We start from the raw sequence: 16,619 nt of genomic DNA, 5'->3' as shown, positions 1-16,619 counted from the left end.
AAACCTAGGCTCTAGTGCTCACTATGTTACATCGTTAAATTCAAGTTTTATATAAGACTTACCTGAAATAAATACATTGAGCTCCCCCCACCACATGTTTTAACCTGTGTATTTAAATACATCTTCAACTATTAACGGCATAATGGGAGATTGACAACCTGAAAAATGAAGGTGTTATCGCTGTATTTTGGTGTCACTTTGTATCCGATCACATGTTATTTTCGGCATTGTCATGTGAAGACTTTAATAATCTTTTATCTACTGTTACTTTACCAGGTGAAGTCGTGGTGTGAGGACGAGGAAGCAGAATGGACAGCTCAGCCTCCCCGACGTCACAGTGCCCCTGCATCCCCTCCCCCTCTCTCACCTACCCCCGGACGACCTGTCAAGAGCAAGAGTCTGCCTACACCGTACAAGACACCTCACAAGAAGCCCATCATGGTGCTGGCCAAGCGTAAGCGGGCGGTGAGCACGGAACAGCCTGCCACACAGAAGACTACGTCTCCACAGCCGATGCATGCACAGGGTGAGCCATTATAACAAAACACATTAGATGAATTGCCGTTGAAATTGTTTACAATATCTTGTTAATGTTAGTTTGAAATTACTCCATTGATTAATTTTAAAGCACAATACCTTTCCTAGAAAGAAAGGAATACTGAACATAAAAAGTGTATATCAGCATACTTGTAGGTTGTTTACTTGCCATGACCATTAAAGAGGCACCTCAGCACCTCAGCCAAACAGACCAATGCACATAATATTGTACCACAAAGGCAGACATTTGTGGCTGGACTGTCCAGTTTTAACCAGAGAAGGTTGAAATTCCTAGGAAAGGTGACCATGAGACTAAAGGAAAAAGATTTGGGTGTTCTAAAGCTTGCAAAATTTGCCAAAAGCCTTTGGCTGTAGACTGAGCTAAGGGGTGCTAAAGGATGTTGATTTGCTTTTGTGTGTTTACTCAATCAATCAACCCTATAAGACAGCACGCACACTTGAGCGCATTTTAAACTGTATATGATGAATGCAGGGAGATTGAGATGACCTGTGTAGTCATCTGCGACATGTTTCGTAGGTGTAGTGAGCTGCATGTTGACCTCTGACCACTTGGCTGACCTACCTTGTAGAGTGTTGGTCACTATGGGTGGTTTGCTCTATGCTGGTACGCTGTCTGCTATACGACCTCCTGACCTCTATGGCACCATGCTGGACGGGGAGAGAGGCAACCGGCCGCACATACTGTCACGGGAGGAGATTCTCAAAGATGCGGTACTTTTCATGAAGATTTACATACACAATATACTATCAGGAATTAGAGTCTAGTTAATTTACTTAAGTGTAGACTTCAAAAAATTGCATATAAACGTTCTGTCTCTGTTCCAATAATTTGCACCACTTAAATGTTTTTAAAACTTAACTTCTTTGGCTTTGTGCAAACCCCTTTTATGAAATTGATGTGTTCAACCAGAAAAGTAATCAATGAAGTTTAATAAATTTGATTGTCAATCCTATTTGTTGAATTTGTGGATTTTTCCATGAAAATAATTATCAGATGTTAATGTACATTTTAACTAATTTGTTTTACTCTGCTGAGTAGGCTATTGCTGTAGATTGCAATTGTTAACTTTACATACAACCATGTGGATCCAGAATCCTCTGTCTTCTGCCAGCTCCAGGTCTGCTCCCATACTCCTTAGGTCCTTTGTTACCTCGTCAACCCATCGCATCCTTGGTCTTCCCAATGGTCTCCTGCCCTCCGGAGTACCTCTTATCACTTTCTTTACTATCTCTTTCCCACTTTATTGCAGTATTAATAAAAACAAATACCACATTTAAGTAATATTAGACTTTTCATGGTATGCATCTGTGATTGTAGATCCTGGAGGTGTGTACAGACGTAGTACCGCCGCCGGGCACGCGAGTGTGTGCGTACTGGTCACAACAGTACAGGTGTCTTTACCCAGGGACTGTACCTCCGACAACCGAGGAGGCGGACCCGAGGTTTGTCTCAGTGGAGTTTGACGACGGTGACAACGGCAGAATCAGCTTGGAGGACATCAGACTATTGCCGCAAGACTACCCGGTCGTAGGTAAGTCACATAGAGTTATAAAGTTGTTACTTACGTTTGATCGGAGGGACTTATTGCCTGAGAATGAAGGAGACAAAGGACATGATAAGCAGACTTGCCTTAACATTTGTAGGTATCCCACAACACTAAAGTAACACTGAATATTCAAGGCCAGTGGCCCTTTTTCAACAATGAAAGTCACTATATTCTGGATTCCTTCACATGTAAAGGAAAAGAAAAGTTGTTACACAAGCTGTGAAACATAAGGTTGTCACAAGTAAATCATGCTGCAATATTTGGTTTAGGAATTTGCTACGGATTGAACTAGGCATTTCGTTTCGCATGTTAAGTATTTTGCCAGTTCTAAATTTAAAAGGGACTTTGTTTAATTGATTCACTGTCAGAGTGTGCTAATGTAAATTACTTAATTACTTTTAAACTATGCCAAGAGGATGAATTACTGTTTACCCCTGCTGCAGCAAACTTGCCGACTAAGCAAATTTCCATTTGTCTGAATTGATTTTCAATTTAATCTACTTAAATTACATTGGTTTAACGAGTACCTAGGTTTGCTGCTACAAGGAAACTAATAAAGTGTGTTTTCTAGTAAAATATTAATAGCTTAGTATAAGATAAATAAATTTGCCAAGTTTTATGAAATATATCCATAAACAAGCAAACAATATTTTTCAAGTTATCGTGTTCACAGACACATTCATAACTCTAAAATGTTATTGACTTTAATCACTAAAAAAATATTGCTATAGTTAGAGCAATCAGCTCCGTTCACAAAATTTAGTCGGTTTGAGGGGAAGTTCCCTCACCACTTATTTTTATATCTAAATGTGATAAATCACTAAACTGAAGTGTATTTTTCAGCTTACGATCCGAATCCGCTTCAAACGCTTGGTAAAAGACGACGAAGAAACTCAGGTGCTAGCTGCGACAGTCAGAGTAAAGACAAGACTGTACAGGTTGGTGTGCATAACTTGTCGATTAGCATAGGGTGTGTGTTGGTGCCTGATGATGACTGGTTGGACAAGGCCTTTAATTATTTACAGTTTTGGTACTAATACATAGAGTCATATTGGGAAAAGTCTTTTAATATATACATTAAAAAATATTCCAGTAGGCCAACGGATGGTTTGGTAAGAACCCTTAAAATAATATTAAATAACTCCTTAATGAATAAAAGGTTAAATTACCTATGTACACCAGTCGATCCTGATGTATCCTATAAGAGGAGATGCGTTTCGGTGAAATTAATTCGCCGTCATTAGTCCTTCGTCGTCTTCAAGGTCTTGAGCTTCCCATTAGGTGGGTCTTGAAGTTTTGGAGACACATATACAAACTTTACACTTACACATGACAAATAAAACACATAAATACATGGTAGGCCTACTTTTATTTTTATAAGGGACTTGTAGACACACGTCGGTCGTGTGTCGAGTCTCCAAAACTTCAAGACGCACCTAATGGGGAAGCTCAAGACTTTAGTGGGACTGATGATGGCGATTTAATTTTGCCAAACAAAATGCATCTCCTGTAATAGGATACATCAGGATCAACTGGCGGAAACAGGTAAATTAACCTTTAATTGATTGTCACACCGATCCAGAACAACAACAAACAATATAAAATGTAACTCTTTAGCTTTTAAACAACATTAACAGGGTTTTTAGTCAAGTTTTATGCAGAAATATTCAAATTAAATGAAAAGCAAGAAGATTAATATAATAAGTGGTTACTATTAAAGAATGAAGTAAAAGAGGAAAGACTTTCACAAGCTTTTTTGGATTTTTATTGTTGACTGTAACAGTTGTTTATTTAGTTTTCTTGTAATGGTTACAATATTCAAAGCAAATTAGACAATAAAGAGTTTGTTATTCTCAATACTATGTCAATTATTATATTTGGATTGAATCAATAATTACATTTTTTTAAAGTAAGAGATCTTGCAAATCTCAAGTTTTAGTATATGATTAAAAATTAATTTTAGTGGAAATATTAGGGAGGTTTTATGTTCAGATTATTTTGTTTTTATCTGATGTTGATCGAATTACTTAGCATTTTCAATCATTCTACACCCTTTTCATATATTTTTTTAAACGTTAACTTAAATATCCATTTAAATTAAGTAGTAATAAGTAATATAAGAAATTATGTCAATTCAATACAATTTTCAGCCTATGGAAACTGTCACTGAGTTGGAACCTGAGAACGAACCTGATGTAGAACAAGAACCATCGGAAATGGAACAAATGGAAGAACAGGAACAGCAAACTGTTCCGCTTGAGGAACCTTTGACAGAATTAGCAGAACAGCCAAGAGTTGTAGCTCCATTGGTGATGTCTTCAGAACAGCTTCCCATGAATCTGGAGGTACAGTCAATGTATAAGCTATTATTTAGAATACTTTTAAGGGTCTTAATCCCATTTTCTTACTACAATATTTCATTTTTGATTTCTTTATAACACACCAGAGGACAACAGCCAAGTTGAACTGCTAATTTGTTCACATTATATTAACAACTATAATGAAAACAAGAGTACGACTATGATGAGATTGGTGGTTTTTAAGTACTTGTTCTGGCACTTTATCAGAAAACCAATACAGCCAGGAAACCAAATTTGTAAATTAGCACTCGCATTAAAAACCCCTTAGGTGTGTTTTTTTTATCTTTTACATTCTGTTGACTAGCATAGTTACAAAATCGAGTAAAATACTATATTAAAACAAATTCATTTTCATAAAACATTTTTATTTTGTGAATCATATTATTAGTTTTGAGTAGGCCTACTCGATTTAATCATAACCAATTAAGGTGGTTTTCAAAGAAGAAGGTATTCACTATGCTAAAGATGTTATTTGAGTACAAATAACCACATTGAATAGAAACACAATTGGATGGTTTGTAACAAGGTCATTTCATGCAGGTGGCTGATTTGGAAAGGGAACGAAGAAGACTGAAGAAGAAACGCAAAGAGAAGTTAAGAAGACTCGACAGTGAGAAGAAACATAGGCACAAACACCATGATTGTCTCAAGACCCACAGGCATAAGCATAAGCATAGACACCACAGGCACAAGCATAGGCATTCCAAGAATATAGGTTAGAACAGGATAAATAAACTAATGTTAATATACACTGAGAACTCACTAGATAGACATAAGCTTTATTCATTGCTTGACAAGCATTATTAAGCTAGCTTGCTTTTGCAGACCACTACAGTACCTAATGTGAGAAAAGGATCAGTGCTGGATGTGAGACGTAGGAATTGGCTAACTCAGGAACTCGCTAACTCGGTCGTGAATCGGAACTGGCTAACTCTGGAACTAGCTAACCGTCTCAGTCAGGAATTGGCTAACTCCGGAACCCGCTAACTCGATTTTGTCTCGCGGCGGAAGTCGCTAACCCGGCCGCGCCCACTGCACGGAGCGTTGCCAACCTTGTACGACGAAATAATCTTACACTGCCGTATTTCAAAATCAGTGTCAATGAAGATACAGTAAAATGTTATTGTTGTTTGTTATCCAATTCCACTTTTAACAGCTAACTAGCCCAAAGTAACTAAAAGGTGATTTTAAAAAAATCATGAAAAAGTATTTTTAATTTAACTGTACAACGGCCAATTAAATGTTTATGATTTCGATCTTAAATATAAATGCTATCAGTATTATAGGACAATAATAGAATATGAAAATTATTGAACATTCAGTTTAAATAGTACCAAACACTTAAACCTCTATGAAATTAAGCTCAAATACACGCAAGTTCTCAAACACGGAAAACAAATTTAATCGTAATTTCGTATTAAACCAAAACCATTAATTAATACAATCATCAACCATCGTAACTTTCATACTAATTTATAGATTTAAAATTAGGTACGTCGTTGAATCGTCCATCCTACGTGTAAAAATATGACATAGACTACGTTTAATATCAATTCATAGCTAGAATAGCTCGGTAGGCCTAAATCTATGCCTAATAGTTTAAACCAAAGCATTGTAGGCCTACTAGTAAACAGTTGCCTAATTCTAAAATGTATTTTATTTTTTAGTAATGATGTTACATGTTTTAATAACATTTCTTAGATTGTACACCTAAGCCCCACTACTAAATAATAGAAGAAGATATAATATTATTATATATTAAAACGTGACAGGGTTATTTTAATTCACGATTCTTAATCAACGACTTGATCGATTTTCCTGACGTTAGTGTTAGGGTTCCTTTATTTTGCTTTACAATAAAAACAAACTATACCAAGCCATTGCTCGGGTCCCCGTTCCCCAGTACTGAGCTACTCAATAGACAATAGCTTTGTTGTTGTATAAGATCAGAACCATAAAAACTCCAGACTTTTTAAAAGTTGTCCTACCGAAAGACGTAAAAGTAATATTAATTAAACAAAGTTAAGAGGATGACCCAGGTTAGCCTACGATAACAGAAATTTAAAAATTGTATTTATGCATAGACTAATTTTTAATGCAATCCATGAATACATTGCCACTTTAAAATGTATTGATCAATATTTATTTAAAGTCAATAGCTCTATTTAAAAATATATTACCACTACAATGTATTTCTGTAATGACCTCGTTAAACCAAATAAAACGTTCTAATCGTAACTAACAACACGTCCCCTAGGTATATAACCAAACAGCACAGAACAAATAAATCATGAAGTTAAACTATAAAATAATAGAAACACAATTTTGTCGTCACTAGCGATCAGTGTCACCGGACATGAACTAGACACGAAAAACGAGCTTCAAAGTTTACAATGGGATGTAAAGTTTACTTGTGTTGATTAGTCTATGGAAAGACTATAATGCATTTTCCACTCTAATAATCATAAGAATAATATTAAACATACTTCTAAATATATTTATTTTATCGACTACGTTGCTCTCACTCCTAATTATTCGTAGGATACGACCATAGATTAAACATACTCATCAAGATACGACATTATGGTACTACACTTTCGGCAACACTGGCCAAAAATGTTCGTGCTTGGATCCCATTGGACGGCGCGCGAGGCTTCTGATTGGGATTTAGTGAGTTCCGCCGAGGGACCGAGTTTGCGACTTCCGGCTCTAGAGCGGGTTAGCGGGTTCCGGAGTTAGCCAATTCCAAAACCGAACAAGTTAGCGAGTTCCTCTCATCGACCGAATTTTAAGATAGGACGTTTAACATGGGGTTAGCAATTTCCAGAGTTAGCCAATTCCGCGGACCCCTGGATGTGCATAACCGTATTGTATTCTTGTAAAATAGATCCAGTGCTTTACTGAGCGATGTGAGACTAAACATTAATAATGGTGTAAGGGGAAGCCCATCAGCCAATTTTGTTTTGGAAAAGTATATAGTTCAGCTAGCTTAGAAAATTAGAGCCTAGGTACTTATAGATTCACAAATAAGGTCTCACAATACTTACATTTTGTCTTTATAGGACTTCTTCAGAGAATAGAGTAGGCTACATTGAGGAGCAAACATTGAGGAGAAAATAATTTACCCATAAGTCTTTTCTCTGGAAAATTCAAACCAGAGTGGAATATTAGTGTTTAACTAGCAAACCTGGCGCACATAATCGTGCACAATTTAGACATAGGAAAAGAAGGAAAAGGATGGTTCAAGATGGTAAAAGGCCTAATTGAGTTTGCAGTTTACATGCCGTTTTTGCAGTTTTTTTTAAAGTCAGTAAAAGATTCTCTTTTGATTAATTGATGATAACCTAAATGATAAACCAAAGGTTCCCACCACCACCTCTGGCTGAAGTCTGGGACTTATTTCCCAGACCGATCCCCGTGAAAATCTTCTTTCTTCTTCTTAGGCCACTTTCAATCCTCGTCCAGAAACTATTTGTCCAGAAACTATTTGTCCAAACCCCTAGCAGCACGGCTCCCTTACCCCTACCGCCCTGAGCAATAGGGATCATTGGGATTCGCTCTAGTCCTCCCTCACCCTTCATGGTGAATTTTTCATTCCTTTTCTTTCTTTGTTTTGTTTGTTTCTTTTTTCAATTTAAAGCCCTGTATGTATCCTTGGTTCTTCCTATTTCCCTAGCTACTTTCCTAAACGTCTAAATTGTTTCCTTGTCTCTCATCTCAAGACCTTTCCTATCCAAGACTTCTTCCTGTTCTCTCCTATTTGCCTCCTAAAGTAGACAATTCATCAATATGTGACTCGTGGTCTCAATTTTTGCGCAGATGCATACTCTTCCACCAAGTTAAAGCTTCACAAATCGATCAACAACAGTAGTATTATTTGTATTTCGTTCGCGTCTACCAGTTAAAGTTCGTCGGCCTCCTCCTATTGGCCGTCCAGGTCGACGTTTTATAGTCTCCATTATGTGGAACGTTTTTGAAGGTTATGTTTTGATTATGTGCAAATAAAAACTGATTTAAAACAGTGAAACATAAATCCTTGTAGCACATGTCTCCAATTTTAGTATAACCAGCTGTTTCAAATATTAGTGTCAATTTCAAGTATCCATCTGTTCAAATGTAAACAAACATTTTCTCCCTAAGAATAACATGGGAACTTTAAAGGCCACTGGGGCAGAGCCCTGATGGAATTCCAAAGTTATTTTGTTGGATGGCAAAACTACATGCTAAGACCTTTCTAACGACACCTTGGACATGGTGATTGGTAGCACCACCGCTCCAAAACAATTATGACAAAAATATGCCTAGCGTATTAAATATATAGATTGTTGAATTTTTTATACATCTGCAAGCTGATTTGATTTCCTTTAGACTAGATTCAACAATTATCACTTTAAAAAAAAATCTTAACATGGATCTAACGGTGTATGGTGGCAGCCAATTCTTAGCATTGCTTGACATCCTTCTTAACAACTGGTATAACTGTCTTTTAGTTATTGCTGCCATGCATGAGGTATTAAGACTGAGGAATGTTGTTTCAGTATCAGTGATTTCTGAGAGTGGAAGTCATGTGGAGGAGAAGAAGCCACTAACTCTTGTCGTCCACACCAAGCCTGCAGCAGACGGCAACAGTCCTCCAATTGTGTCAACAATCAAGATAAAGGTTAGTCAAATAACTATTACAGTGACTCATCAGTCACAGATGTTACTGTGGTAGATTGATCCTTCATAAATCCAGATTATTCTACCAAATTATCTCTAATGAGATTGAAAACTGAGCGAAGAATTTACAATTCAAATTCGCTAGCAAAACTATATGTTGATTTGATTCTAAACCATCCTTGTATTGGATTATAGTTGTGAATTATTTTCTGTCTGGTCTTTAATTCTTTATCGTCCAATTACAGAAAGACAAGAAGCGAGCTAGATCCCATGCTGTGACGCATGACAGTACGACTCCCCGGAGCAAGATGGCCGCTTTCTTGCCAGCCAGACAGCTGTGGGGCTGGAGCGGAAAACCCTACAAGAGACCAGGAATGAAGGGAAGGGCTCGCAAGGAGTTCTACAAAACTATCCAGCGGGGCAAGGAGACCATCTCTGTAAGCATTCATCTGCCATACTTAAAAACGTTCTTAGGGTTTTTAAAATTTTAGTCAGGATTACAGAAGAGTCTCAATTATTTGACCTAAACTAGCAGCAGCGAGGTTAAATAAGCGTAAAAGCTAGATAGTAAAAAAAAAAATCAAACACATTAAATTGAAGTTTGTCTTTTGTTAAATCGATTCATGGCTATAGGTTTATCTTCGACTTTGATCAATACCTTTTTTTTAATGCATCATCACAAACAAATAAATAAAAAATAACACTACTACTAAAACATGCAAGTGCCTACAGCCAGGTGAGGACAGTCAGGGGTGGCTCAAGAGGTTGCTTTGATGAACCTGCTATTGTGTAAAATCATACTACACGCAAACAGTGTGTTATTTCATGGCAATATTCTGCAGGAAGGGTCTTATGATGGAAGATTATGTAACCAAAGATCAGATCATTTAGACCACTGTATCAACATAGTGGTGCTTTTAAAGAAAACCGAAGAAATTGTCTGCAGCGCACAAACACGATCATAATTCTTTTCCTACAAATTCCAACATATCGTTTGTTTTCACATCCTTCATAATCTGTACTGGGAGACTAGCTGATGATGTTGTTGTCTCAGGTGGGCGACTGTGCCGTGTTTCTGTCCACTGGTCGTCCAGACAGACCCTACATCGGACGTATCGAGGCTATGTGGGAGAACCGGTTTCAGACAATGGTGGTCAAAGTGAGATGGTTCTACCACCCGGAGGAGACAGTTGGTTGTCCGGAAAAGCTGCCTTATCCAGTAAGTGCTCCTAGGTGGTGTTTGGGTCTTATGTACTTACCCTTGTTTTGTGATTGTACTGTTTAAAGAGTTAAACGTGAGGTGATTCATGCAAAAAATTTAAAATTATTCTATAAACAAGGGGGTCGTCCTTGGAATTGTCTTGTAAGATTTACATTAAAACGTCGTTTGTTATAGTCACAACATAATGAAATTGTATTTTGATTATTACCCAAGAGTACAGGAAGTCTTCTCCATATATTGTGGCAGATGTGTTCAGGTAAAGTGCCTTGAAAAGCAAAACTACTTTAAACAAGGACTATTTATGGGCTGCTACTGTCAGTGAATTGTAACTCCTTTCAACAAGAAACAAGCTTCTTTCTAGTGTTACCTATGTGATACTGTAATAGTAGTTTACGCAACTCGCTCGTACCTTAAAAATGTCTACGAGTGTCGTTAACACTATTTACGCGAGTAAAACTATGCTGTTATGTAAGTAAACAATGCTCTTGTGTGAAAATGTTCAATTCTAATAACTGAACTGAAGCGGCTATTTTAAAAACGGCCGTAGGTAAAAAAACTAACAGTTTTAAGCAAAATAAAAACCACAGCTGTGCCGTACGTTAAAAAAAAGTTTAATCCACGGTAGATCCTAGATAGAGTGAGTTTTTTTATGTGAATCTGTTCAAACTAGGTCGCTAATTACCAGCGGCTGAAATGAAATTTTGAAATCATCACTCGTGACAGATTATACAAGGTTGGTTGTGTTCCAGGGAGCTTTGTTTGAGTCACCACACAATGATGAGAACGATGTGCAGACCATATCTCACAAGTGTGAAGTGCTGCCACTACCCGAGTACAAGCATCGGCTGGAGCTAGAGCCGCACAGACTGGCCACTATCTACGACTACAACGACATCTACTACCTGGCGGGCCACTACAACCCGACCGATCTGTCACTCAAGTTTGAACCTGGTGTTGTGTAGCACTCTAGTACCTGGACTGGGTGATAGCACTTTCAATCATGTTCATCTTGTTACTATATTGTTTTGATTGTTTATTTAATAAGTTATTTGTAGGGATTTTTCAGTGCCATGAGTTTTCAGGCTCGCTACGCAAGCTGTGCAGTCAGCTGGGTAGATGAGGAGTGAAAGTTAAGTCACTTAGGTCAGTCAGTGGTTACCATTCAAGGAAAGTCAAGGGTGCGGTCACAAATAAATCGAGTGTCTCCATGTGTGAGAATAACCTACACCTAAGTGCCGGAGTTGATTAAATTGGCAATGTTTTTGCTAAAAAAAACCATTTATTTAAAAGAAGCGCTGAAATAGTGAAACAATATTCTTGACCTAAGCGGCCAGACAAAATATATTCACACAACATAAATCAGTTTTGATAAAAGTGTTAGCACCCAGCAATGTCCCCTTGTACTCCTCAAAGGAGTATAAAGGGTTTTCACATTGTACATATACTAACGTTGTATTAATGTTAGCGATAAGTTTAAGTGATAGTAACCCTAGGGGTGGTCTCTAATGTTTTTGAGGCGAGAAGTCAATTCGAAAACATTTTTAAGATGCACACCTTACATCTTGTTTGGAAAGTAAATTTGCTTGTTTATCTGTTTAAAAGTTGTGTAGTTTGGGATCTTATGGATAAAAAAAAAAACAAATAATTATCTTTGTTACCAACAAAATAGTACTTACTTGTTGTTTTTGTTAGTAGAAAGTCATTCATTTACTGTTGTCCCCAAAGATAACAATTAACTTTGTTACTTTTTTTACTTCTGTAACAACTGTAAGTGTTTGCATCTGAGTAAAATTATAAGTAGGGGAAACGAATCTGTGATTATAAATAAGGCTAAGATATTTTCTAGACCACCCTTTTGCTGTATATATCTGTTTGTCTTCCTTGTAAGAGTATATATTTCAAACTTCAATTTCTTTTTCTTTTATTCTTCTATATGCTATTTAACTCTTGTGCTGTGAGAAAGTCTTTTTTACCTACTGTTATGTATTTTTCTGTAGATTTGTTAAAGGATGAGTAACTATTTTTTAAATAGTTTTTACAAATTTTATGATTGGGAATTACACTTGTTCGATAAACTCTCACAATTTTATTTATCATAACACACTAAAAAGTAATTTAAGGAAACCCAATAAACTTGTACATTAATATTAAATTACAATAACTTTTACACATACAAATCTGTGAATTTATTTTCTTTTTTATAATTTGTACAAAATTGGTTATTTTTAAATCGTACTTAGAAGTATATCCACCAAGAATTGGTATACAATATATAAAACTTAGGAACTTATAGATACATACAGATATTTCAGAGAGTTTATTGTACTGAGAAATAATTCCTTACATAATTACAACTTTTCAATTTTCTTAACTTTTTTAGCTTAAGTTCAACTCTGAACAAACGTACCTAGATTGTGTATTTTTTTTACTTCAATGAGCATTATTTAAAGACTGGCAGACATCTTGTGTTTCAAATTGTTCGTTATTATTTCTTCTTATTGTTATGTACCTGTGTCTGTTTCGTTATCTATCTTTTGTATTTTATGTGATTGTTATGTAATGTATATACATATATTTTCTGTATACGACCTGTAAGTATGTATTAAGGTCGATTCACACACATCAGTCCAGTCACAGTTCAGTCTCAGTTGCATCCGCAATTCCTCAGTCAACTGTCCATCAGTTGGACTCAGTCAGTCTTGCGTCACTTTATTTACAGTGATGTTACAGTCAAGAATTTTTCAATTAAAAAACAGTATTCTATAAATTTATCATAGTCCATCTTGTTAGTTGTTACAAACAGTACTTAAAATCAAATATTTTTTTATATCAAACACATACATTACATGTCCGTCAGGCGTCTGAACAATGCCAAAATATCTGTGGGAAAAATCTGAAATCGACTGACGGACACCAGTAGAGCAACTGAAAGACCTGGAACGCATGGGTGTAGATAACGCAAAATAAAATCGATTAAATAATAAATTTGTTGACTTTGACGTAATGATTCAACTGAACTATGACAGGCTGGAACTGAGTGTGTGTGAATCAACCTTTAGATGTAAAAAGCTTGTGGAGAGACGAAACGTTTGCCTCGGTGACTTACGATGTGCCTAGTTTTTCTTCTTCTTGATTTTCTATTTTTGTACCGAGGAGGGATGTATTTTTTATGCGAGTGAGGTGATTACTATTAAGGTATATTAATGCAAATACACACTTTGCTTTAGAAATAGTCATTAGATGTTCATTTTCTACATCATTGCAGAACAAAAGCAATAATTTCCATCTCATTTATCACTGAAGTTAATGTTTAAAAAATAGCAACTAAAAATTGTCAAGCTTGGTTTAGTTGGAATTTTATTTTGAAAATGCAAAAGTGAAATTTTGGTCAATGTTTGTTTGGTGCTTGCAATTAATTTTAAATACCAACAAAAGTTGTTTATATACAATAATTTTAAATGAATGCTTAACACAACGAATGATTCATTGGGATGTGCACATACTTCGGAAGTACTGTTTTCTAAATTAAGTAAAGTCATATTCTGATATTTTTAACTAAATTTATTTTAACGCTGGAATCTTCTGCTTAACTCTTTTGAAGTTTATATTATGACCCTTCAGATTATCAATTATTAATTAATTTATAATAGATAACCTATTTTAAATTTGATAAATTGCAGTTAATTTAAATACAGTGTAACACCTAAATCAAATGTTTAAACAATCAAAACTGTTGCCCAAAAGCACAAGTTATCAATAATGTATTTGTTTTTTAACTATTGTAATTCGGGATTAAATAAACAATTCATGACAAGTTTCTAAATAAGTACTAAAAAAAGAAGACAATAATTGTATGTGACAGATACAACAACAGATTACAAGTTATCTTTACAAGTACCTTTTTTGTTCTGGGATTAAAACATGCTTCCAAAGTGTATACAAAACTGTGTGTATCACTACATACAAAGTAGCAAAGTAATTTATCTTTTAAAATGTCCTCTCATCTCTGGTGAAATATATCATCTCTGTTTTATATTAACCATCAATGGCCAGCTAAAACTTTCTGTTGTTATTGTTAATATATCTCTAAGGCAAATGTTATTAAACCACAACATAATATTATTTCTGTTTGCATTTAATGAGCCATTTAATAAATATTTGATTGTCAGTCAAAGTTTGCAATGTTTTTCGCAGGTATTGTAGTTGTACCAGTTCATCAATCAAAATAAAAATAAAAACCTTACGTTCTAGGAATCAATATTTTTCGCTTTGTAAATTGTCACTCAGTGTTTTTATACTAGACAGGGTTCAGTGTTAGGTTTTGTCCAAGTTTAGTGCTACGTTTCCTTATAATGGAGTCCTTACTACTAATGTAGAAATGTCGCTTTAACTATTTTAGTTTTAAGTAAAATCTTGACTCAAGGGAACTCTTAATTATTTGAATTTGATTTAAATATCAGCTTTAGATTTTGGCAGGGATATTGTATTTAAAAATTGTCTGTACATTATTTATTTATTTAAATTGTTGTTGTAAAATCATTTGTTTGGTTTTTTGTACAAAATTGTAAAAATTCGGTTAAAATAATTTTTGTAAATAATTCAGATGAGTATTTTTGACATGGAGACTTGGGCAAATATTTTTCAATCTAAATGTGTATTTTTGAACATATTATAGGATTCACAAATCGTCGTTAGGTCTGAACAGTTTAGTAGAGTGATGATTATTTTATTTTTAACACCGAGTTAAGTTGCTTTCCCATCTGTTAGTTAGTACATCTTTAATATTGGATACGCTTATGACTAGGATAGGGTGACATTTGTTTATTTATTGATATAATAAATAAACAAACAAGGAGCGAACTGGTAAAACAAGAATATTTTTCTGCGTAATGTGTAAAAAATAAAATGTGCAAATGTAAAGTGAAAAATATTTTTGTTTTGAAAGAATAAAATCAAAAGGTGCTATTTACATGTGCTTTTATTATATTCCTTCCAATCACCCTGTGCAATAATTAATCTAAACCCATTGATTTTGTCGTAGAGTTTTGTTTTGTATATTCAAAAGTGTAAGTCAAGAAAATACTCAGGTACTTATCAGTGGTGTAGTGGGGTGGGAATATGTGGAACCCACTGTGCTTTTTCTAAAGAACATTTAAATTGTAGAAAAAGGAGGATAGCAGCTAGCTTACCTTGAAAGTGTGGGTAGGCCATAGAACAAGTAGAAAAACACTGCACACAATTTTTCGTCCCCTAAGGGACTTTGTCAAGTGTAGAGAAAGAGTTTATAAATTACAAAATGGCTGCTGTCATGGCTGTGGTCAACTATGCAGGGTTGCCACATCTCATTAGTCTATTTACAACTATGTACACAACTTTATATACACACACACATATCATATTTTATATACAAACTAGGCCTATTATGTATTTAGCTAGCTGCTGGGACAGGTTTGTCTTAGGTTATGGTTGGGGGGAGTTCTGGAGTTGGTTATATACTGGAATGCCAGTTCCCACCTTCTTAACATTGGAGGGTTGCATTCACCCTTCGGAAGTGATTTATTACTTTTGTTGTGAAGCAACTATCAAAGTCCATGTTGTGATTGTTGGCATTGTGAGCATAGTGTTTTTCTACTTGTTCTATGGCCTACCGGCCTACCCACACTTTCAAGGTAAGCTAGCTGCAGGTATGTGAAGCTGGCAGCGCCCATATTTAAAATAAACTTCAAAATAACCTAAATTGTTTGTTTATTGTTTGTTTAGGTTTGTTTAGCTATTTTTGACGTTTGTTTGGCCTAAGTTGCTTTTAAAAACGAAAAATAAAGTGGGCGCTGCTAGCTTCACACCAGCAGCGCCCATTCGTCGTTTTGAGCTAAAAACCATTGAAATATATTGTTTATCGTTTGTTTAGGTTTGTTTAGCTATTTTCGTCGTTTATTTGGCCTTATTTGCTTTAGAATTAGGAAAAAAGTGGTCGCTGCTGGTATGAAGCTAGCAGCGCCCATTCGTCGTTTTGAGTTAAAAACCATTGAAATAGATTGTTTATCGTTTGTTTAGGTTTGTTTAGCTATTTTCGTCATTTGAAAATAGAAAATAGATAAACAAACCTAAACGATAGTTTAGGTTTGTTTATCTATTTTCTTCGTTTGTTTGGCCTTAGTTGCTTTAGAATTAGAAAAAAAGTGTATAAATCCAAGTATGAAACAATCTAAAACCAAGCTTAAAACAAGTTAAAACTAAGCTTAAAACCAAGTTTAAAACAAGCTAAAACCAAGC

At 35.4% G+C, this 16,619-nt stretch overlaps 1 protein-coding gene across 2 annotated transcripts in view; it reads left to right on the top strand.

Annotated features, from left to right (window-relative positions):
* The window catches only part of LOC128999474 (protein winged eye-like), a 131,097-nt gene extending 115,782 nt beyond the window's left edge, over nt 1-15,315 (top strand). For both annotated transcript variants that reach the window (XM_054426016.1, XM_054426015.1), the window contains 10 exons: nt 277-526; nt 1,076-1,269; nt 1,877-2,090; nt 2,949-3,043; nt 4,256-4,450; nt 5,006-5,180; nt 9,004-9,125; nt 9,370-9,561; nt 10,179-10,343; nt 11,096-15,315. In XM_054426016.1, the coding sequence (XP_054281991.1) occupies nt 277-526; nt 1,076-1,269; nt 1,877-2,090; nt 2,949-3,043; nt 4,256-4,450; nt 5,006-5,180; nt 9,004-9,125; nt 9,370-9,561; nt 10,179-10,343; nt 11,096-11,308 (1,815 nt within the window). In that variant the 3' untranslated portion in view covers nt 11,309-15,315. The remainder of the gene's footprint in view (nt 1-276; nt 527-1,075; nt 1,270-1,876; nt 2,091-2,948; nt 3,044-4,255; nt 4,451-5,005; nt 5,181-9,003; nt 9,126-9,369; nt 9,562-10,178; nt 10,344-11,095) is intronic.
* The last annotated feature ends 1,304 nt before the right edge of the window (nt 15,316-16,619 follow it).

The sequence above is a fragment of the Macrosteles quadrilineatus genome, unplaced genomic scaffold (genome assembly GCF_028750875.1).
Source record: "Macrosteles quadrilineatus isolate MER2022 unplaced genomic scaffold, UCM_ALF_1.0 Scaffold_8__2_contigs__length_117827958, whole genome shotgun sequence".
Taxonomy (NCBI): domain Eukaryota; kingdom Metazoa; phylum Arthropoda; class Insecta; order Hemiptera; family Cicadellidae; genus Macrosteles; species Macrosteles quadrilineatus.
Note: the sequence above shows the minus strand (reverse complement) of the source record. Positions and strands in the feature narration are given on the sequence as shown.